The sequence below is a fragment of the Malaya genurostris genome, chromosome 3 (assembly GCF_030247185.1).
Source record: "Malaya genurostris strain Urasoe2022 chromosome 3, Malgen_1.1, whole genome shotgun sequence".
NCBI classification, from domain to species: Eukaryota; Metazoa; Arthropoda; class Insecta; order Diptera; family Culicidae; genus Malaya; species Malaya genurostris.
In genome coordinates, this window is record NC_080572.1 from 107,255,872 (window position 1) to 107,280,347 (window position 24,476).

Sequence of the window (24,476 nt, forward strand, 5' to 3'; positions counted from 1 at the left end):
TTATGTTATATTGTATTGCATTATGTTGTATTATATTATATTATATTGTAGGGTTTATTATGAGTAGTACTACGTACCTCTGCGCAAAATATAAATTTGTTTTCCTTATAAGTTATCATTTTTAAAGTAACTCAATTAAATATCAAGGTCGTCACAAGGTGAGCTTGGTTCTCACTGGTTCCTGTTTCATGCCTACACGTGTGTCTGTGGTGACAAATGGTCTATGGAAGGCATTGATGGCAGAATGAGAGGATGAGAAATGACATATAAATTCAAGTAATATAATATCATAGCATATCGCAACATATCATTTTATTTATTCTATTATTTGTTACATAATTCATTGTACTATATTATATTGTTTTTTATTGTTATTTTCATAATTGTATTTATTGTTATTATTATTATTAATTTGTCATCAATAATAATAATATATATTATTTTTATAAATGTAGAGATTATTATTGTTATTAGAAGAGAAATATTCTACTTCCTGCAGTATTGCGAAGATAGAAGAGCATAACTGACACTCTACATTAACTGTTATTTTATATCGTGTTTTGTAATATATTATATTATATTGTATGACATTGTATTATATTATAATTAATCAAAATATATTATATTATATTATGTAATATTATATTATTTTGTAATCTATTATATCATTTTATGTTATATTAATTTCATTACACTATGTTTCATTGTATTTATCAATATAAAATATTTTGCACGGGGGCGTAAAGAGGAGGGAGCATCAGGGCATCGGACGAATTGATGACTGGACGAGGGATTGTGGATAGCCAGCCCAAGTCACTTGAAGGAAACTTGTTTCCTTCTGAAGGTTTGACATGAGTCTGACGCGCCCTTCTCAAACAAACCATCAGGCGGGTTCAAGCATGTATAGCGATATGCTTCATCCATGCACTGGATAGTATGGTTGGAAGAGCATCTTTTATTCCCGCGGAATACGAGTAAGTGACTCTACTTACATATCCGCCCAACCCTTTTTGTTCGCTTTTGGGTAACAGCTATAGTAAGAAGGTGAATGGATGAGTCATATCGGGGCTACTGTAAGTCTACCCGCATCCACTGGCAAGTCCTTGAACTGATGGTGGCTTCACTTCACATCACATCACAACACAAAAGTTTTGGTTCTCTGGTTCCATAATGGCATCGTAAATAGAATAACATCTGGAAATAGCGTATCTGTTTTTCGACAATCTGCGGTTTAAATTTTTATATTTATATAAGTAAAATAAATTTTGCTAGCATTTCTTGACATTTATAAAATAATTATGACTATGGTTTAGTATAAGTATCATTTTTCTCTTTTCATCAATAGAAGGTTTAAAAGTAGTACATCACATTTCAATAAACAATGAACGTGAAGTAAGGTTGCGTTTTCATTGATACGACTAAATACGTTAGGTGCTCTTTAGTCACACACCACATTTCAAAAAAACATTTCATTTGCAGTTCTATCAATTACTATTAAAAGTTATCTTTTAAGACCAAAGAGAAGACGTTGGATAGAGTGATTTAAAGGATAGAAAGATTACATAATACGCATGTTTGAAGATTTATGACGTGTGATACTGATGAGTTTGTTGCTATGCAGCGCTGTTAGAAACATTCACAATTCATTCAGGAATTCTTGCGTCAATCACAATATGAAAATTACGCTCCTTTCAAATATATTGCTGGAAGCATACACAGTGACCGTAAATAACGTAATGAAGTACTGGTTTCTCTTGTAATATTTTTGTTTCGTGATTCATTGCACCCGTATTGTTTAGGTACACTAGCGCCGTCCTGAATTCAGTGGAACATATATGAAACAGGCTCATTTCTGTCAGATTGTGTATGGGTTGGATACAATACTTCAAAGTGTACATGCTACAGAGCTGCCAACTGTTTTTTTAGAAATCTGTATTTGGCGGAAAAATCTATCTGTACAATATCTATTTAAAAAAATCAAACATCAATGTAGTCGAAACTGATTTTGCGAGCAAAAAAAAAGTTCGCTCAACCTGGTTTGCCCCTATGGAACCAAACACAAACACAAAAACAGAAAATCGGTATTTATCTGTATGAAAATTATCGGTATTTTGAGAGAGCATATCTGTATTCCTGTATCGAGTCCAAAAATCGGTGGAGTTGGCAGCGCTGATATGCTTACGGAATCTCATTCATTTTATCAAAATCTGCAACCTGGCAATGCTGATTGTGTTTCAAGAAAGAGCCCGCCTTAATGAACGATGTACACAGAAAATATAAGCGGACCTTACACGATCATTAAAAGTGTCATTACTAGAAAATAATATCATTTAAATGAACTTGAATGGTGCAGTAATGATGAGTTTTCTATGCAAATTTGAAATATCATTACATAATTAAAAATGGCAAAAATAATTCTTGTGTGAGGGCCGCTATGAATACCCATTAGACTACTTTTTACTTAATTTTGAGTTCTAAATCATTCCTTTCATTTTTCCTTTCCCACGATGTATAAATATACATTGGTAGCGAGATACGAAAATATGTGACTTTTTTTAGTTTTTTTTGTTGCTTTTCATGGGCCCTGCCGAAATATTGTCGACGATTGAAGGATCCAATCAATGTATTCACCACGAGCTAACGCGATGGTGGTTCCTTTGATATATACCATGTATTTAGATTTTTAATTTACTTCAATTTGAACGAAAGACGATAGCAAAACTCTACAAATTAAGTTAAAAAAAAGATTATGAACGTGATGTCATCAAACGTATGATTCATAACTGCCCTATATACTCAGAAGTCTCGGATGAAATTTGAATTTATCAGTTCACATACAGATTTGATTTGAATGGTAAAACATGAACAATTAGACGAATAAAATAAATTGCAATCATAATTAATCAATTAATCTCTAAATCCAACCATAAAAACTAATAGTTTCCTAGACAGCACCCAACCTCACTTCTTAAACGAACCTACCACAGAAAGTTACTGTCATTAATGGTCATATTATGCGTTTTTTCTTTGATAACGGCCAATACGCCATCCATCAACATTCACTTTGAAGAGTAATTTCGAATGACTTGGCACTCGCTGAGAGTAAGTCATAATAGTAAACGACAGAGAAAAGTTTTCTCTTTCGTCTGGTGTTAAGTGTAATACTCTATCTTTCATAGCTCGCTTGCAATTTCTTTTGAAAGTGGAAGTTGACAGGTGGCTTATTGACCGTTCTAAAAAAACGCGTAAACTCTGTCATAAAATAAATACAGTCACTGACAAAATTTTACTAAATTCAATTACGGAGAACAGACTACAAACTATTTGTACTAGCTCGGATGTCAGTTTTGTTAAACATATAAGTAAAAATTTGCATGTGCATGATTATGCAAGTTCGAACACAAGAGCCAATGAGCGATTGCTGAGCTGCTCAAAGCACCTTTATAGGCGAATTTTTACTTGGTAATCACTTTACCAAACAATTGTTCTCTGTGATCTTAAGTATTTTTCACTCAATAAAGAAGTAATGCAAAGATGTCATTTATGCAGATCTATCCGTTCAGCTTTATACAAAATACAGATTTTATAAAGATATCAAAAATGAAATACAGTTCTCACTAAGAGTAGAAATCAACAAACTAAACCTTTTCACCTGGGCAATCTTGTAGGATTTGGTGGCAGCAACGTGATAAGAGTTCCGTTATCAATAAACAAATCATAAGTTGGTACAAAAATCATTAAGAAATTGTGCAGATCTTTTACGACCAGGACTGAATCATATTCGTATAAATATTTGGAACTTAAACTAATTTTAATACTGGTGATGAGCATTACGACCAGTGCTGTCAACTGTTTTTCCCAAAAATCTGTATTTGGCGGAAAAATTTATCTGTACAATATCTTTCTCTAAAAATCAAACATCGCTTTAGTGCGAAAACTGATTTTGCGCCCAAAAAAAAAAAGGTCGCTCGACCTGGTTTCGCCCTATGGAATCCAACACAAAAACTGAAAATCGGTATTTATCTGTATGAAAATTGAAATATCGGTATTTTGAGAGAGCATATCTGTATTCCTGTATCGAGTCCAAAAATCGGTATAAATACCGAGAAATCGGTATAGTTGGCAGCGCTGATTACGACACTTTGTCGTGTTGTAGGGGAAGATGGGGTAAAACGACCCCTGAGGCATAATGCAACTTTTGCTTTTCTCAAAATTTACCCATTTGTTTCACTGAAATTTTAATGAAACTGAAAGTCTGCCATAACAACAGATTACTATAAACTTTGGTAGCGATGGTTCAATCATATCTGAAAAAAATATAAAAATCCAATTATGTCTCTGTTATAAGTAATTTTTGATGTTCATTCCATAGTAATTTTCTAGGGTGAGGAAGACGATTTCAATTCTGTAACCAGTGAACTTCTTTGCCAATCATTCGTGTTTCTAAAATTAGTTCTAATACAGACGATGTATTTGCAATTTTATAGAAAAATCGTCAAATTTATCGTCTCGTATTTTGGGGGCAAAATGGCCCGAATTATGTAAGGCAAAATGCTCAAGTAGTCGCTTACAAAAATTATCCATAAGGTATCAATTTAATGAATAATAGTGAACAATCTTCCACCTGGCAAATGAGCAACGAAAAGTCTACAGCTTTCTTTAAATAAGAAGAAGGAGTTTTTTGAGAGTGCATATTGCCCCGTGGTTGTCATGAGCTTTAATCCGTTGTTTTGATGAATGTTTACCCGTTGATTAAGATCATCCAGCCTCTATGTTCAGATAATTGCACTTCGCGTAATTTAAATTGTATATTTTTCATGTTTTGCACGATCGGGTGTCATGCCCCGCATATATTTCAATAGAAATTTTTAAGGGTTTTGGAAAATAAGATATTTAATGTATTTTTAAATGCATTCAGCGAGTATTTTTACGTAATTTTGAGAAATAATGATTACGAAAGGTAGTCATGCATGAAACTCTTCCGTGTTATTCTCTATAGTTAAGATATAGCAACATTTCCTTAGGGAGTACGTCTTACTCCATCTTCCCCTAAGTTGTTTAAAATTTTAGTCAGGTTGCATATTAGAAGCTGAAATCCAATGTCAATTTGTGACTCCATCATGTTCACACAACTGACCAACAAGCATGGGAACATCATAGAACTAAGAGATTTTAGAAAAAATAACTTAGCAAACTATTTAACAGGTGTAATGAAAAACATATTTTTAATATTTTTTGTCGTGAATACGACTTACTTTACTATGGGGCGCCTTTTCAAAATTTACCCTCTGAGAGAGTGATGAGTTTTTGATCGTGAATATCTCATGTTATATCTAATGAATCAACATAATTCTTGCTACATGCCATCGGAAATATGATCACAATTTTATAATAAAATTTTCAGTTCTGTGGCATATTCTCAAATAGTTCAAAATTAAACTTTTCTGAAATGTTTGGTATAAACGAGTATCAAAGAAGATAATTCATAAGGCGCGTTTGCCTTTCTCCTATTTTGGAAGCTCATAGCTCAGTGATCTGTAGAAGGATTTATATAATCTAACTACCAATAGAATCGGAAATTTTTACTTGAACGTGTATTGCAACAACATTGAAGTTTTTCAATAGTACACTATTGAAAAACCTGTTTGATTTAACCCATCAAAGCACCAGCCAATCAGAACGCGAGATGTCTGAATCTATACAAGAGCATTCATATAAAAGTTGAGTGGTTCATTTTTCCTACCATTTGTTGAACAAGCTCTTTTATATCGTTTCACTGTTTCCCGTTCTGCCTATAGGAAAGGAATTCTAACAAAGGGGACGTCCCTACACCGTTACCAGTAGCAGGTATAAAATGAAATGTGATGTGAGAAATAGCGTCATTTAAGTTAAAGCAGCTACTCTGTACGTACGAGACACCGTCAGAACGATGGCACCGAAAACAGGTAGAAAAGCAGATTTGTACCGTCACTAACACATTCAATTACGAACGGCAATGCGAAAGCGAATGTTGAACACATCTTTATACTAGTATGGGGTCGTGTAAAAATATGCCATTCGAAACAGGGTTGCCATATATACAGGTTAATCTGTATTATTATTATTATTATTATTATTATTATTATTGTTATTATTACTATCATTATTATTATTAAAATGACTTGCATACCGAAGATCGTCGGCACATTTCAGACCAGGCCATTGCAATTGTTTCGCACTGAAATTTCGAGAAGAATCAGATATCTTCGAACTTCATAGCTTCAATAAAAATAAGCTACAAATTTGTCGTACCTAGCCTCCTATATTGGCAAATTAAAAAGGAATTGTTTCAAGTTTGGAATATATAGCTGTAGAATAGTAGCTGTTTGATGTGACTAATCTGTACTTTAATGTATGCGCATCACTTTAAACTCTATTAGTGAAAAAGGGGAAAGCTTGCACAATTCATACAATCAATCAACTAACTGATATTCGGAAAAGTGATGGGAGCGTGCCAGTTTTTTCGTGTTCACGACATCTAGTTATGTCTGACATTACCCACCCGCCTTTTTTAATATGAAGAATGAAAAACAATTTTAAATCTTCGAATTTCCATGCCTTCTGAAAATATCCGGTCCCGGGGTGTTTCTCTCTCCCTGGATTTTATTTATAGTAATTGTTGGTAAAAAATACTCTGAACTGAAATGATGTTTTCATTGTGAAAATGCCCAACGAAACGTACTAATAAAAAAAACAATTTTTTATTAGTACGACTTTAGAAAACCCTTGATTTTTAAGGTATTCATCATGCTGGTTTGTTTTTGAAATTTGCTTATCAGTTGTGAAAATCAGTGCACCAAAATTTTGCTGGCGCATCGAGGAAATCCGAACAACTACAGAGACATAACCGCTAAATTGACTGTTTTTGCATTTTATAAAAAGGATAATGATTGATTAATAATATATATATTCCTGGAGGTGATATTTTTAAAATTTTTGAATACATTCATTACGTTACTCCTGGGATTTCTGGGGACCGTCTGATTCATTGTGGTCAAAAGTAGTAAAAAAACATTTAGGTACTAAAGACTGCGCTGGCATTTAATGTTAATGTGAAATAATTTCGAAGCGATTGGTCACTATTGGAGTAGGGTAACAGAGGTATTTTGGTCCACTCTAGGATTGATTTTATTTTGGCCCACTTTGAATAAAAATCCACCAAATGTTGTAATATCTTTGAAAAACCCTTCCGCAATAGGTAATTTTATGTGATTAGCTTCAAATTTATGCAACATCGGTTACTTAACATCGATAAAATCCGATAAAATTGATAAAGTTTGTTAGGTGGGCCAAAATATATGAAGTGGCCAAAATACCTCTGTTACCCTACAGAATAATACCCATTTGAGTACTAAAGACTGCACTAGCATTTAATGACAATGAGAAAATTGGAATACAGAAAAATACTCATTCATCGGGTACCGTAACAAAAAAAAAAGTTAAGTGCTTGTAAATCAAGAATATTCTAAATAGCCTTTAGAAATTATTGTTGCCTTGAGTGAAAAAAATCTAAATACATATGAAATACTCTTTAACACATATTCTGTTCTAAACATGATATGTCCAATGTGATAGATACCGTGCGATCTCGTTGCTGAACTGAAGATTGATTTCGTTTCAGGCTGTCAGGGGCTGAATCGCTGTCAACCCGTAAAGTTGTTATGTCACCTAGCAGTTCAACATAAATCGCTAAGCTGACTTAAGTTTGATTCCCCTTTTCCAAAACACTTTTTTGCTTTGCACTGAAGTGCAACGTCGAAAATGACGTGACGAACGAAGCGTACGTGATTAATAAAACAATGATAGCAGTAAATCGAATAGAGAAAAGATGATCAAATCTGGAGTAATTTCGTACCGCTCTCGAAATGTGTAGTTTGCGAAATGACATTCTGGCCAGTACAGTAAAGAAAGACGAAATCCTACGTCAGAAATGCGATTGATCGGTTAGGTCACCTCTACTATTACATCACCGAAACCGGGAATATCTGTCGTTTGACTTCTAAATTCAAGCATGCCCAATAGTAGCTTTCAAACGTACCCAAGATTGGCAACATCGGTTCACTCGTTTTCGAGAAACTTAGTGTTGAAACAAGAATAAACATATATACACACCTTTTCCGATCTCGTCAAGCTGAGTCGAAGCCCTCTAGGGGTCTCCGAATCCTAATCGAATTGGGGTTTTCAGCAATTCTATATCCTTTCTAAAAATCGGAGAAAGAATTCGGAAGATGGTTTCGTACTCGCACTTCAACCGAATAAACTTCACAATTCTTGTATCAAACGTTTTCATGGTCGACACTATGCACTAGAGATGGGCAACCCGTTCGCGAACAGTTCAAATAAGTGATCAATAATACTTGGTTGAAGAACGGTATTTCTCTAATATAAGTGCGACATTACGAAACTTCATTCGAGTGACCTTTTACTTTGTTTTTTTACTCGCTAAACTTAAGCTCTCGTGTAGTTTTTGCAGAAACATACAAAGAACGAACGAACGAACTAGTGATTGACCTTTCTATAGTTCTGAACGGATCTTTCAAAATGAACGGTTTTGCTCATCACTATACATTAATCCTGTCAAGTTTTAGCCTGTTTGGCAAGCTGTCACTACATAGGAAAAGTGCTACAGTGACTGAACGGTTCTGTCCATCACTACTATGTACGTTATAATAATTGTCAGTGAAGTACTTGGCTTTTGTTCGTTAGATTTGCTCATCTCAAAATCATATTATTATTTAAGTTAACTGCTTATTGTTTCTGTCGTTCCGACTAAAGACAATTTACGACAACATCAAACGAGAGACGAAAGCGAACTGAACTCTCGGTTCATTGTTCTTGACCGACAAGATTATTGGTTTTAATCACTAATAACTCACCTGGTTTTTATACAATGTTGATATGATATTTTCGGATACTTAATATAACACGTTTGATCAGTTCTTCAATAATATCTTTATTCAATTGATTGACTTATGCAGTCAACAAAACTGAATTTCTAAGAAAATGGCATTGTTGTTCTGTTTTAGTTAGTTGGTGAGGGTAAAGATTATTTCATAGAAATTAAAACCTGTTTTGTTCGTAGGCATTGTTTTTTTTTTCTCAAACGAAACTTTGAACTTTGCAAAGTAGTTTTGTTAATACTATGGATCTGAAACGTTTGTAACGTTTGCTTTTCGCTGTTTTAATCGAGCGAGAATAGATGATCGGTTGGGTGTTTGTTTTATATAGAAAAATAAAATTTTGGAAATATCTATATTGCGTTCGCTGGTAGAAATTTTTCTTTATTCACGATAAAATATTTATGAATTTTCCTTGCTATTTAAGAAAATTGACGAAAAAGTAGGCATTTAAACATATGCAATGTACAAAAAAAACTATATAAAAATGTTAATGTTTTTAAAAGAAACTAAACAACGGAGTAACGGAGTATGTTTACTGTTCAAATTACAATTTTCGAATTCCTTTCTATAAAATTTTTCAACTATATTTGCACCACTCGAAATACTTTTTGTTTATTTCATGATAAAGTTAATCCTAACTTCAAAAGAGCAAATAAATACGACATGTTATTACTCTCAAATTCACTCATTAGAACAACTAAAAAAACATTTCTCGTTTTACAATAGCCTAGACTCAACATGCTGTCCTCCAAAGTTCCTTTTTAATAATAGAATAAGGAGTTACTGTACAAATATGGTTTGGATGTTATTCATTGTCATTTTTTTAAACTATTTGTATAATCACTCTTTATTTGTCGAATAACCTTCATATAAGACACCCTCCTTCAGCTTGCTTGCATCTTCAATACCAACAACGGACACATCAACGGGTTTGGTTACATCAGATAGATTTTTAGTTGCCGTTTAAACAGTGTAATTAAACCATTTTTTATTTCAACTATTTTCTCAGATTTAGATCCATTTAGATTTTTTAAACTTTCATTAAAAGTTTGTTTACTTTTACTTACATTCTATTTGTTGTTAGTTTCCAGTTTATTATAATGAATTCAATGTTAAACGAATACTCTTAACCCGTTCGCTTGTCGATATATTTTACGTTATTATCTACTTCTACAGAATTTTCTTCTCTGAGTAAAAATTGAGTTTCAATAATATCAGGTGACAAAACTCGAAACAAGTCACAATCTTAAAATATTTCAAATTAGTCTAGTCATGCAATTCTGAACATAGAATTTTCGTGTTTTGGTTTATTGAAAAGTGGTTTTTGGACAGATTGGTTTGAAACAAAAAAAAACGGATACACAAACATAAACACTTATAGCTGCGCTCTAGACCAAAAAATGGGGAAGTTTTCAGACCACTCACACGTTCACAGCTGCCACCAGTGATTTGCTTTTCATCATGTCCGAGGATGACTGTTTTTCGCATTGTAAATGTTGTCCTCCGGGGATGCAATGCTTATAGACAATGTTAATTGCCTATTAGTTTGCGCTTTGCTGTTAGTCCACTTGCTGGAATCGCGTGGCGCATCTAGGGCTGGGCTATTACTAGTCCTAACTAATAGCTATTCTCAAAATGGGCTGGAATCCGAGTCACGGTCCTGTATGGCTGTTATCGACTGTTGTAAGGCGTTAGGCGTTAGCCATTCCCTGCGGTAGTTTTTCATATAAGTTTTTAGACTTACAATTCTGAGCTTGCAGATACTTACTTCGGTAAACAGCGCTGCAGGAAAGGTACACACGAGCTGAAATGGGCCAGCCGATTCACCCAACTAGGAATCTCTTGTCCACAGAGAATCTGTAAGCCAACAAAATTCCATTATCAAATACTATAAAGTTTATTAAGACATAAATTTACTTGTGTTAACGAACCGGAGAAGTGATTGCAATTATTGTTCATCAGATGATACCGATCACCGCGGAACTGATTCCCTAGTTCCTCTACTATTCGTCGAACTTCCTCCTCGGTAAAATCCGTACAGCCGATTTGAATGCTTTGCCTTAAAATGTGAACCAATTAGATGTTATTATAACTTGACAGCTGTACTAGTAGCACTGAGCTTACCGAAACCGGAATTGATCACCAAGTTCGTTGTGATCTCGTGGTGATATTTCGAATACACCAGTAAACGGAAATGGATGTCCACCGTAGGCAAACTCGGTTCCAAACACCTCAACGCCAGAGTGAAACACACCTAGTCCTATTGAGGTCGTGTATTCATTGATCCAATACTGGAAGAGTGAAAGGGTATTGAGTATTAACAGACCCTGTCCGCTTGGAGCTAAAACAAATCTTCAGTTCGGCAACGCCATCGCGCGGCAACACATTCAACATATCATGTTAATTGTATGGGTGCGCAGTGCTGCTATTTTGGTGCTCACGAATTTGACATTTCTCTCACCTACTTTTGTGTAATGTGTTCGATGCGCACTCGCATGAGGGCGCCATGCTCGCCAAAAAAGGATGTTGCCAATGATTTGTTCGGGTAATGTGAGAGCTGGATATCCTTTTAATATTATGTCTTAGGTTTTAATTACCCTACGTATGGTTGTGTGCCTTTTTGGATAATTTATAAATAACATCGTTTATCGAGCATTATGATATCTCTGTAACGTATACAACTGCACTCAAGTTTGGTGGTTGAGCTTGAGCTTGAGCGACGGATCTACGTAATAGTTGATTTTTATTATTCAGTTTATAATCGTGAAAGACAAGCAATAACATGAAAATAAAAAAATACCAAATCAAACTTTTCTCAGAATCTAGTCGGTAATTGATAAGTTGAATGAAGTTTAATAAGGAGATAATTTAATTTCAGTTCGCCTTCACATCTCATCCAAGTCAGTTGATAAAACAAAACCGCTTACGTTCGGAAGAAACCAAGTACAGTATTGTGTAGTGGACAATAGAACGACCTCGAAATGAGTGAACCAAACGAACAAAAGCTACCGCCGACACGAAAGTATACAATTGTTGTTGACTTCAGGCAGTGCAAAATTCGACCTTCGATACGAGAACTTGAAGGTTTGCTTAAGGAGCAAATGCATCTCGACATTAAACATGTGCACTTACTTCAATGCAATAAGACAAATAATGTTATTTAGAACAAAGTACACCAGCTGCAGTTAACAACTTACCCTCCAACCAACCAGCAACTGCAACAAATGTACAACAAGGCGCATCTACAGCAACTAGAAACGAACTCAAGACGGAAATCAACAACAATACCACCGATGCGGCAATGGATGACGAGACGAGCCACGAACAAAGTGCCCCTCAATCCTCGCAGGAGGGAAATGGAAGCTTCTCTCCCCCTAGAAAAAGGGTGACAACGTGATCCAGTACAAAAAAAATTATTTAAAAAATCGGCTCAATCGGCCACGTAAAGCTTGTACGCAAATAGGCCTGAATAAAAATATCTTTTAAATAAAATACGGAGACAATTTAGTAACATAGAGTAATCAGATGTGAAACATTGAAAAAATCTGATAACTGAAGAGAAAAAGACACTCCTGCAATTGTCGCCTTTTACGACATGGAAGCAGGAATCCAGTGGATCTATTCTTGGTTAATTTTTTTTCCGCCTGATTCCACACGGCTTCTAGGCAGGTACTGTGCGGAAAAAAATAATAGGTTCTATAAAATCTTCTAGTGGACCCCAGCCCCTTCAAGTTTGGTGTGAAACCAATCTTATTCTTAACTATTTTTTTAGCTTTGAATATTTCAAGAAGACTTGTTTCAGAGATGATGTTTCAGTCATTTTCACTTTTCGATTGGGTGAAAATGCGGGTAGTTAGGCGAACTTGGATAAGTTGACAACATCCACATTGTTATCACGGTGCCATAACTAACCAAGTGAAGCGATTCACAAAGCTCCAGCAAAGTATAGATTATTTATGGCTAGCGCAAATTTGAGTCGATTATACTAATTTTTGTGCAGAGACAACAACTGAAAATTCCTTGCCAAATCATCAATTTTCGAGAGTTCATTGTGCGAAAACAAGCTTGAGTTCTTCACTCAGGAAAAATAAAATGTTTTGACCTAAGGTTACTGACATTTTTCAAGGTCACTCGGATGTTTTCATACGATAACTTTCCATGTAACCCGAAGAAATTAAACAGATGCAGTGAATCCGAGTGCTCGGCAAACATTAAAACAACTGAAATTTTCGGTATTTTTCATTTGACTGGTAATTTGCACTTACCGAGATTTTCGGTTTCGGAAAGACTATAAATTAACGAGATCTTTGTCACTTTTGGGAAGAAATTATCGGTATTCATGTATGCGAGTTAGTGTCGAGATAAAGAAAATACTGTGAAACATTTAGAATGGATGCACTTTCATGTTATTTCCAGTAGAGAACACAATTTGAATTCCTGCAGAAAATCAGATTCCGACTACAACGGCTCAAGAAACATTGAATTTTTTAGGAAATATATCATACCGGAATCCAGTCAATTTCATGCAGTAGATTACCTGTAGATTCTAGTAAGTTGATGTAAACACTATTATTTACCAAACTGAATATCAGTATAATTTTTCGAATTGCTGAGAAATCGGAAATACTAAACAGACTATTTTGGAAAAAGTTATCTTTGGCAAAATTTCAGTAAAATATCGCGTCGCCGTTCGTTTTCGGCATCTGTTTTGCCGAGATCAAAATTAAGTTTTATGTGTGTAGCTCCACGAGATTGACGTATGACTGTTTTCGAAGAGAAGAAACATTTGATATTACGACGAGTGGGTAATGTCACAGACATAACTGGAGCACGTGGATACGAATACGTCCGAATATAGATAATCATTCGCCAAATCCATACAATTGACATGATATGTTGGATGTGATATCGTGCGATGGCGTTGCTGAGCTGAAGATTGATTTCGCTCCAAGATGACAGGTTCTGATAATACCCACTCTGTCAGCTTAGATAAAGATAAGTTTTCAGTTCAGTTAACGTAAAGCTGCAAAAAGAACCAAAAATTGCTGGAGGAAACGGAGCGTTTTATCCCAATCAAAATCCCAAAAAATGTTGAAGCGCTACTGACACCGAGCACTAACATTTGGCATAGACGAATCGGACATCTCAATCGTCAAAGTATGAGGAAACTGGTGAAGAATGCAGAAGGTATTAAATTGACAAACGACGTCACACCAGAGTACATCACTTGCATTGAGAGTAAGCATGAACGTAGACCATTTCGAAGGGCTACTGGATTTAGTCCACTCGGTCCTGGCTGGACCCATCGAAGTTCCATCTCTTGATTTTTTAAACATACGAAAGTTTCAAGTCCATGTCTGAGCGTCAAACAGGAAGAAAACTAAAGGCTTTGAGAACGAACAACTGAACCGAATACGTCAACGCTGCCTTCAGAACAAGCATTATGAAAGATGGAGTGCGCCACGAAAAGGTTTGTTCACAGGGCTGGCAATAATTAACTCCGTACTTCATCATCACCGAGTTCAGCTCAACTGCAAATCGGTTTCAGAAGCATCGCTGAGCGAGTTGAGTAACTGGGTAACCATTTGTGTAGAGAAAACATCGTCTCAACATCGTAGTGTCAAGCAATCAGCAGATGAGCGCTGAGTGTACATCAAATATTAGAACCCACTGAGAGACGATTTGTGAGTTGTGATTTGAATCAGATTCTTGTGACACTGCCTCGCTTGTATTTCCCATCCACCAGAGTTGCCATGGGCGGCCAACGTTCGAATCGATGCTGGGAAACGCATTCGGTTTTAGTAGCCAGTTGTGTTCAGCTCGAGACATGAAATTCAATCGCTACGGAACATCACGCTACGATTCGACTTTCGTTTTCGTTCATTAATGCACGTGCTCGTTTTGAGTACCAGCAAAAACAAAACCGAAAATCTGTGTTGTGTTGGCAGCTCAGTGGTTTAAGCATACACTCACCGGTGTAGCTCGGCACGTTGATGCCAAACTTAGTACTCACTTTTGAAAAGTAGGAATGAGAGTTAAATGCTATGAAATCAAAACTGAGAACCATCAATACCATCATAATTTGATGTCAGCGGTGCTCTGTATAGGTGAGTGTGTTTGTTTAGATCAGCGTTGAGTTTCATCTTTACTATCATTTTACGGATTGCATCGTAAATCATTAGGTGAGCTGATGAATAGAAAAAAATGGAATCTTATGAGCGAGTTTTTGACACCCTTGTTTGTCCATACATCGCTCAGCAAAACGGAGTAACAGAAAAGATGAACAGGACACTCATCTAGAAAACCATAAGCGTGCTGAATGATTCGCGCTTACCGAAGGAGTTTTGGGCCGAGGCGGTTTCAACAGCGGCGTACATTGTTAATAGAAGCCCGACGAAGTCAATCGAGACAATACCAGAAGAAGCTTGGACCAGTAGAAAACCCGATTTGCATCATTTGAAGATTTTCATTTCGATAGCATATGTTCACGTCCCTATGGAAAGAAGGAAGAAGTTCGACACAAAATCCTAGAAAACAGTTTTCGTGGGATCAAGCGTGATATCCTGACGTAATCATTGTTCAGGAGAGAGAACCACAAGATGAAGCCAAAATTGTAGTTATTTTTTCAATAGGGATTACTCCATTCTCTGAAAGTTGTTTTGACAGTGTGAAGTGAGGTCTCTACTCAGTATTGTTTGGCAAACCAAAATGAATAGGTTAACTCCAGAACAACGCTATCAAATCGTGGATGTTTAAAGCGCAAAATTCTCTTCAGTGATGAGGCGAATTTTTGGTTGAATTGATACGTCAACAAGCAAAATTACCGTATTTGGAGCAAAGATAATCCACACGTCGTTCAAGAATTACCGATGCATCCCGATACATGTACTGTTTGATTTGGTCTATGGGCTGGTGGAATCATCGATCCTTCTTTCTTTCAAAATGAGGAAGGACGACGCGTTACCGTAAATGGAAATTGATACAGAACCATAATCAATGAATTTTTGTTGCTAAATCTTGGATTTGGATGAAATGTGGTTCCAACAGGATGGCGCCACTTGTCATACTGCGGCCGAAACAATCGACTTATTGAAAGAATATTTCAACGACATTATTTCGAGAAATTGATCGGTGATTTGACCTCCGCATTCGTGTAGTTTGACGCCACTCGAATATTTGTATGGGGATACGTGAAGTCTTTGGTTTATGTGGATAAACCAGCAACGATTGATGCTTACTTATCTAACAGCTATATTCCTCGGGTGTCCTTTGCTGTATCAAGCATACGTCTCCACATAACTCGATCCATGGCTGCTCGTCACCAGCCACTCAAGGGACGGGTGCTTTATAGATCACCCTCCACTTGATCGATCCACCTTTCTCGCTGCGTCCCTTTTCTTCTTGTACCAGTCGGATTAGATTCAATAACCCTTTTCACTGGGCTGTCGTCCGACATCCTTATGACATGCCCAGTAGAGATGGTCGGGTATCGGGTATTTTACCCGAAACCCGACCCGTACCCGTACCCGACGGGTTTTTGGTCGGGTACGGGTAAAAATTTTTATTTTCGATCGGGTACGGGTCGGGTACGGGTAAAAAAAATTTACTGCTTACTCGGGTACGGGTCGGGTCGGGTAAAAAAATTTACTACTCACTCGGGTACGGGTCGGGTACGGGTAAATTTTTTTTTCTGATCGATTACCCGAGCATTTGTACTTCACATAAATATGTTTACACGTTGACGAGAATTTTTTATTGCAAAACAGTTGTTCCGAAAAATAAACAATTTGATTCAAGGGGTTTTGACATTCGCGCCTAGAACCAGACCTGAAAACTGGCATCTTTTTCCAGAAAAAAACATTTCTTTTCTTCATTTAAAAAAAACGATCAATCATAGTTACGTGAAAAGTTATGTGAATATTTTCCACCCTACTTTTTTATAACATATTTAATAAGATACACTGCCTTAGCTCTAAGATGTTGCGGTCAGACCCTACTTTCCACGTAGGTTTTAATGGACTCCCATTTTTTTTTTTGTTACAATTATAGAGGCTTTAACATTAATGTCATTCACCTCTTCGGGCCAGAAAAACTTTCTGACCCTATGTGCGGGGTTGGGAATCGAACCCAGGCGGGCTCCCATTTTAAAGCTGTTTAATGCACAATCCAGTAAAAATTATTTGATTAATATATAAAATGTAGTGTAGTACTCATATCACATTCAGATACCAGAAAACTGCTATTTTAAATATTGGTTGGAGATTTTCAAAATTTACATATAAATCATTAGGATTCTAACCATAAAAACATGAACATTTATTTCAGAAAATCTGCATAGAAGTTCTTTTTATTCTTCACTTCTGGGTGGTGTCACCTCACTTGAAATGACACCGATTGATGGCACAGCAAGTTGAGCTATATTGCCAGTTCGATGTCAACATTTCATAAGGGCACATAAACCAATGAGAGTTTCTCTTTGTTTACTTTCTCTTTTGTGAATATCTCCTTAATTTTCACGTGTACCTACAAAGTACCTACAAATGTTCAAACTACTAACACTTGAAGGACTCACAGTTCACCATTTTCAAAATTGAATTTTTCACACCGGGAATACACGTGAATTATTCGATGTTTGGTCAATTCACGTAAACGAACCGATGATACTCTATCAATTTTAGGGGATGTTCGTGATTTTTCAAGTGATTCTAATGTGAATTTTTATTTGTGTGTCAAGATAATGAGCACGCTTACTTGTGGTTCTAAAGAATTGGATCAAAAGTCGCACTGTTTCGTAAAAACCATACCTACCAAAAATTGAATAGAATGGGTATTACGACATTTTGTATAAATATGCTTCTCGAAAAATTTGAGTAGATATTACTCCCTTTTGTTGACATTTGTAAATGAGTATAAAGTACCAAAGACATTGGAAATCTATTCATGCTTCACAGTGTATTTATATCACAAACGAATTTCCAGACATGACAGTCACGATCTTTTTTTGGCGCACATCTACGGTCCTCCGTGAAACTGGCACCAATGGTGATAAATTGGTTGCACTGCTGAGTTCCCATCATCGCATTCATAATGCCAATGTCAAACCGTGAGAACCCTTTCGATACGTTAGCTCATTTGTATATATTGAGATTTCATGGCACACTTTGGTCGAAATGATAACAATGCAATTAATCTCGCGCTCCACCAAGCGGTGAGTGCGGTCATTTCAGAAGACCGGGAACGGACCAGATTTTTATTTAATACTAGCTGAATTACCCGGCGTTGCTCGGAAATTTTTCGTGAAGGGAAGACCGAAAAAACTTCTCGAAGTTGTCCTGCTTAGTGAAATACTCTTGTAGTGAAACATAACTTAGACGGAACCCCGATCGAACAATACTCCGTTCATGTTCAAATTGCGAATGATCAGTGCCCCATCTCAGATCTCTCAATAATCATAAATTTCATTTCTCGACAAACCTCATTTAGTTGCTAGAAATTTGTCAGTGAACGTACTACAGATCTCCTTCATGATTACCCTGAGTAGTGTAGTAAGTATCTATGCTTTTCAAAAAATATCGATTCCCACCTTTGGTACATGTGCCAAACTTGATGGCGATTCGTTTAGTTGTTTTGTAGTTATGCTGAGACTTGAATACACTCACGTTCATAAACAGACAAAGACTATTTTCCCTTAGTTCTTTGAATTCCCCGCAAAATGGAACCAGAACTTTTAAAATTATTTAAAGAAAAATACGACCTTGAAATTCTTGCCACTCTCTTGTTTTATAAAAAATGGGAGAATAAAATTTATTTTCAAAAACCCTCCTTCTAGTCTAAATGTCGATTCTCTAAGTTGCGCAAAAAGTATCTATGGTCTTCAAAAAGTATCGATTCTCGTCAAATTAAATAAATTTTTTCATGACCCCTGTTAAGGATAGTTGCTACGCTCTCCCCCTTAAAAATACCCTTACAACTATCTCTGAAGAGCAAAAAGCACCTATGCCAAGTGTGATAGCAATCCGTTAAGTAGTGTCGGAGCTATGCCGTTACATCCCCCTTTTTAAATGCACTTGCTACATCCACTCCCCATATCTATCATATCTAAGGTATTGAAAATGTTTGCATGATCTTCAAAAATTATCGATTCCTGTCAAATTTTTGAATTTTTTTTCATGCCTCCTCCTGTTAATGATAATTGCTACGCTTCCTCCCCTATAATAATACCTTTATGACTATTTCTGAAGAGCAAGAAATAACTGTACCAAATTTTATAGCAATTCGTGCAATAGTTCCGGAATTATGCCGTTACAAACATTACACTCCTTTTTTAGAGGCACTTACTACAGCCTCTCTCCACAGAATATCCTTATAATCTTATCTAAGTTGTGCAAAAGTGTCTTCAAAAAGTACCGATTTTTGTCAAATTAGATAATATTTTAATGACCACCTTTGTTAAGGACACTTCCCACGCTCCCTTCCCCCATGGAAATATTTTTATGACCATCTCTGAAGAGCAAGAAGTACATGTACCAGGTTTGATAGCAATCCGTTAAATAGTTTTGAAGTTATGCCATTACAAACATTACACCCTTCTTTTAAAGGCACTTGCTGCATCCATCCCTCATTAAATTATATCTACGGTATTCAAAATGTTTCTAAGATCTTCAAAAAATATCGGTTTTCATCAAGTTACATGAATTTTTTCATGACCCCTCCTTTGTTATGACACTTGCTACGCTCCATCTCCCCATAAAAATACGCTTATGACCATCTCTGAAGAACAAGAAGTACATGTGCCAAGTTTGATAGCAATCCGTTCAGTAATTCCAGAGTTATGTCATTACAAACATTACACCCCCCTTTTTAAAGGCACTTACTACATCCACCCCCCATATAATCATATCTAATACATGCAAAATGTTTCTATGGTCTTAAAAAAGTATCTATTCTCGTCAAATTAGTCAATTTTTTTCATGACCTCCCCCTGTTAAGAACACTTAATACGCTCCCTCCCCCATTAAAATATCCTTATGACCATCTCAGAAGAGCAAGAAGTATCTGTGCCACGTTTGGTGGCAATCCGTTCAGTAGTTTCGGAATTATGCCGTTTTAAACACTACACCCCCCTATTTAAAGACACTTGCTACATCCACCCCCATATAGTCATATCTAAGGTATGCAAAATGTTTCTACGGTCTTCAAAACGTATCGACTCTTGTCAAGTTATATGAATTTTTTCATGACCCCCCCTTGGTATTGACACGTGCTACGCTCCTTCCCATATAAATATACTCCCTAAACCATCTCTGAAATACAAGAAGTACCTGTGCCAAGTTTGGTGGCAATCCGTTCAGTAGTTCCGAAGTTATCGCGTTACAAACATCCATTTTTATATATATAGATTTGTAAGCACATACATGTCTTTATTATTTGTCTTTGTTTATATGTTTAAATGTAAACAAGCATTTTAATGTATTTTACTGACAAACTAGAGCCTGATACGCTCTATCTAGCTCGCTATCTAAAACACTTTATTTTTTCCATCCTGAATTTTGGTAAACTTTTTACTACTCATTCGGGTCGGGTACGGGTACAGGTAATTTTTAATCGGGTACGGGTCGGGTACGGGTAAAATTTTTTATTTTTTATCGGGTACGGGTCGGGTACGGGTAATTTTTTTTTATTATTGATCGGGTACGGGTCGGGTACGGGTAATTTTTTAAATTTTTAATCGGGTACGGGTCGGGTACGGGTAATTTTTTTTGCTGATCACTCGGGTACGGGTCGGGTTCGGGTATAAGAATTTCTATACCCGACCATCTCTAATGCCCAGCCCATCGTAGACGTCCGATTTTAGCTGTCCGTATGATGGGTTGTTCTCCTAGCAGCTTTTGCAATTCGTGATTCATACGCCGCCTCCACGTTCCGTCTTCCATCTGCGCTCCACCATAGATGGTCCTCAGTATCTTTCTTCGAAAACACTAAAGGCGCATTGGTCCTCTGTCAACATAGTCCAGGTATCGATGCTTTGAAAACCTATATTCAACGTGTCATTGCTGAAATACGCCCTCAAATTCTTGGAAAAGAGGTCGAAAATGGTACCTCCAGAACAGTGGCGTAAATAAGATTTTTGCCGCCCCCATAGTTGGATTAGTGAGCAAAAAACAAAAATCCGGAAACCCGCAAAGATCTTCGACGACCAAAAAAAATGGTCCCAAAGATGACTTTGCCGCCCCCTTCAAATGTTGCGCCCGGGACGGGTGCCCCCTTCGCGAAAACCCCCCCCCCCCCCCCCTTTATGTACGCTACTGCTCCAGAATGCCATTGTGAAAAATAGTCGTGGCGGCCATATGTCCCAAATCATATTTAAATGTTAAATGCCAAGAAATTGTATACCAAATTAAAAAATTTATAATTTCATAATTTGCCATGTTTTATTTAAATTTCAGATCAGCAAGCAAACTGAACGGTGCTCATGGAAACGAGTCGTAAAAACCGAAAAATTATTCGCTTCGCTTTCCACCGATCTCCGTGGAACGGTCTTCATCAACTACATAGTTACAAGTTAAAAAAATCACGGGTTACTAATTGGTCTCGACACACTGCGAGTGACGCGGGAATTGTCACGCACTTCAATAATAGCAGATATCTTCAACGATAAGATTGACTATCCTGTGTTGCTCAATGTTAACATTTAATGTGTAGCTCTCCGTAACAGTGCTTTTCTTCGACTTATCAATGCGACGCTTTGGTGTACAGAGATCGTAACGAATCAGAATACGTTCAAATTATAAGAATATTATTGGGAATTATCATTAGGACCAAATTATTATGGTAGATAATGGGTGATCATTATAAGATTGACACACATCTTCATAAACATTCACATCATGGTGTAGATTCTGAATTGACGGCTTCTACTATCTTTCCTAGCACTAGAAGGGCGTATCCCATTTTTTCTTCTCTGCACACAAACAAAGGTTTTCCACTTCGAGACAAACGTAAAACAACAAATAAACTATTTTATATAAGTAGGTAAGATTTTGTTCTGCCTACTTTAGTAGACGTAATACTTGAATAAGTTATTATCTTTCTGTAACAGAAGAAAAGAGTAACTTTCTCTGAATATCAATATTCAGCAAACGTTATATTCGACGCGTTTACATATCGCGAAAATATGTGAAAGCAACCGCCTATGAAAGCTATGAGAACAGAAACCAACATAAAAATCTTATCCAGCAAAAATATATACATTCTGAATGCGTCGTCGCTGACCGCACAATAACGCAAACAGTTCGCTCTCTCTTCGTATATATTATTCTGAAAGCGGTCCCATAAAAGACAAACAAAGCGGAGAGAACATGATCGCCGCTCTGTTACATTTATAGTTTTACTGGGCGATAGCACAACGCGAACACTTTGCTGGATGTCTGTTGATGAGTCATTTCTTTCATTGCCATATTCGGGCATAATTCCTATACATAAAAACCTCCACAATGAATTTGTTTAATTATAATTGATCTAATTATGTACGACGGACCGATCACACATAATTCCTGCCATATTGACCATACGGTACATAGAACAAATTAACCACTTACCATGTCGTAAACGTTGAGTATAACCGGTTCGCGGGTTCCCATTGCTGTCGGCAGCAGTTCGTCGCTTCCGCTATCTTTTGGCACCCCGAGGCAGCTGGGGAAGCGCAGATTGCAGGGAAGCCCGTTCGAGAACATCACGACATCCACAGAGAACGGAAAATGATCCAGCAGCGAACAAGAATATCAATTGGATGATACAAGATCTGCAGATTTTTGGCTGGTGTGTGTATATACAAAAATGTGCTGGATCTGAATGGTTTAGACTATGAAGTTTTGCATAGATCGTTCTGAAGTTAACTGTTCGAGCGAATAAATGAGTTGCGAGATCTGGCAATTAAATCGTGCCAAGTGGTTGTGATGCGAGGAACTTTCTGTTGATGATTCTAGCTCAGTACATCGAATATATGGTGGGCTCGACAGAAAGGGGGTTGCAACTAAAAGAAAGACGAGATAAGATAAATTTGAAGAAAATGGGATAACCATTATGTGATGATTTCTAGACCTACAAAATAACTGAACACGAACCTAATAATCGTCAAAACAATGCATCGTAATTGTATACTATTCATGCCTTTACAACTAAGGATTTTCATAATTCTATTCTCATTGTCCATAATAGAAAAAATACTTACAAGCAGGATTATGATAAAATGCTAGTCTACTATTTAGGCACCCAGGCAATTACCGCTCTCCGAAATTGCAAGTTGCGGTCACTTTGCCGTCTGAATTCAAGATGCTTGCTAGTTAGTGCACCAATCTTCTGTGGCTGCTGTGATTTTGTTTCTCGTCTTCTTCGTCGTCGTAAATTTCTTTCATCGATATGGAGTGCGAGATGAATATTAACTACTGTTGCTGTTGTCAACGTTCAAACCATTTCTACGTCGCTGATTCATAGTATTTCAACGACCACGCAATAAATTCCCTTGCGTAAGAGATTCCTAATTACATCTGGACACAATTTTGAACCTTAAAAACTAAGAATCCGATCACTTCGATTGTGAATTCACAGTTTTCAGCATACAGAAATTTTCGTCCAAGCTGTCTCTCTACAAAGTTTTTCATGTGTGATGTAAATATGTGAGTATTAACAGATTTTGACAGTTCAGAAGAAATGCAAAAAAGCCTATTCGAAATGATTTTGTGTGATACATAGGCACAAAAATATCCCACCATGCCACTATACACACTGAAAAAATAACACACGTCTAATGTATCAATTTTAACACATGAGATGCGTATGACGAAATTTATTTTAATTGTATATGAGATCCATTGAAAATATTGTAAGGTATACATGAAAACGAAATGCTCAAGCAATCAAATTTATAGGTGAAACATACAAATACAAATCACATTCGATCTCATCATGTTTTGATGTGAATTGAATTTGAATTAGGACTATAGCTTTTTTCAGTTATTTGTATGCAATGGGTAAATCACTCTAAACTCTAGACAATCTCATACTAATAAACTCATGTCATTCCAAAACAATTTTCTCTAATCTCTTTAAATCCCAACTAGTCTAGATAAATTTGGGTAATTTAAAACTAATCCAACCTAGTTTTGCCTAATCTTGTTTGAAGTGTATCTGTCATTCGAGCTCCCACGCAGAGATGCCATTTATTTTTTTTTTGTTTCAATTATAGAGGCTTTAACAATCTTAGGTCATTCGCCTCTTCGGACCAGAAAATCTTTCTGACCCTATGTGCGGGGTTGGGAATCGAACCCAGGCGGGCTGCGTGAGATGCCATTTATACAGATTTATCTGTATTATACAGATTTTTACATGCGCATACAGATTTAATACAGAGTACAGATTTTAGATTTTATACAAATTTCTCAAATTAAATACAGATTTATACAGATACCACAAAAAGTAAGAAAGAAATAATGAAACTTTTCCGTCTGAGCGTGTTTGATTACCCATATTCAAATGAAA

General features: G+C 36.4%; 1 protein-coding gene across 3 annotated transcripts; it reads right to left on the reverse strand.

The window, feature by feature from the left end:
- Positions 1-8,967: 8,967 nt before the first annotated feature.
- On the reverse strand, positions 8,968-23,589 carry LOC131435151 (deubiquitinase DESI2). Of its 3 annotated transcripts, none has more exons than XM_058602741.1 (6): positions 23,223-23,589; positions 22,538-22,631; positions 11,064-11,230; positions 10,857-10,998; positions 10,708-10,796; positions 8,968-10,648 (listed from the first exon to the last, which is right to left on the reverse strand). In XM_058602741.1, exons 2-6 carry the CDS (start codon positions 22,577-22,579, stop codon positions 10,570-10,572), a joined length of 519 nt encoding a protein of 172 aa, XP_058458724.1. In that variant the 5' UTR covers positions 22,580-22,631; positions 23,223-23,589; the 3' UTR covers positions 8,968-10,569. The 3 variants fall into 3 exon arrangements, with proteins under 3 accessions (XP_058458724.1, XP_058458723.1, XP_058458722.1); XM_058602740.1 differs by having other exon boundaries at positions 23,170-23,589; XM_058602739.1 differs by having other exon boundaries at positions 22,538-22,971; positions 23,170-23,589.
- Positions 23,590-24,476: the final 887 nt, after the last annotated feature.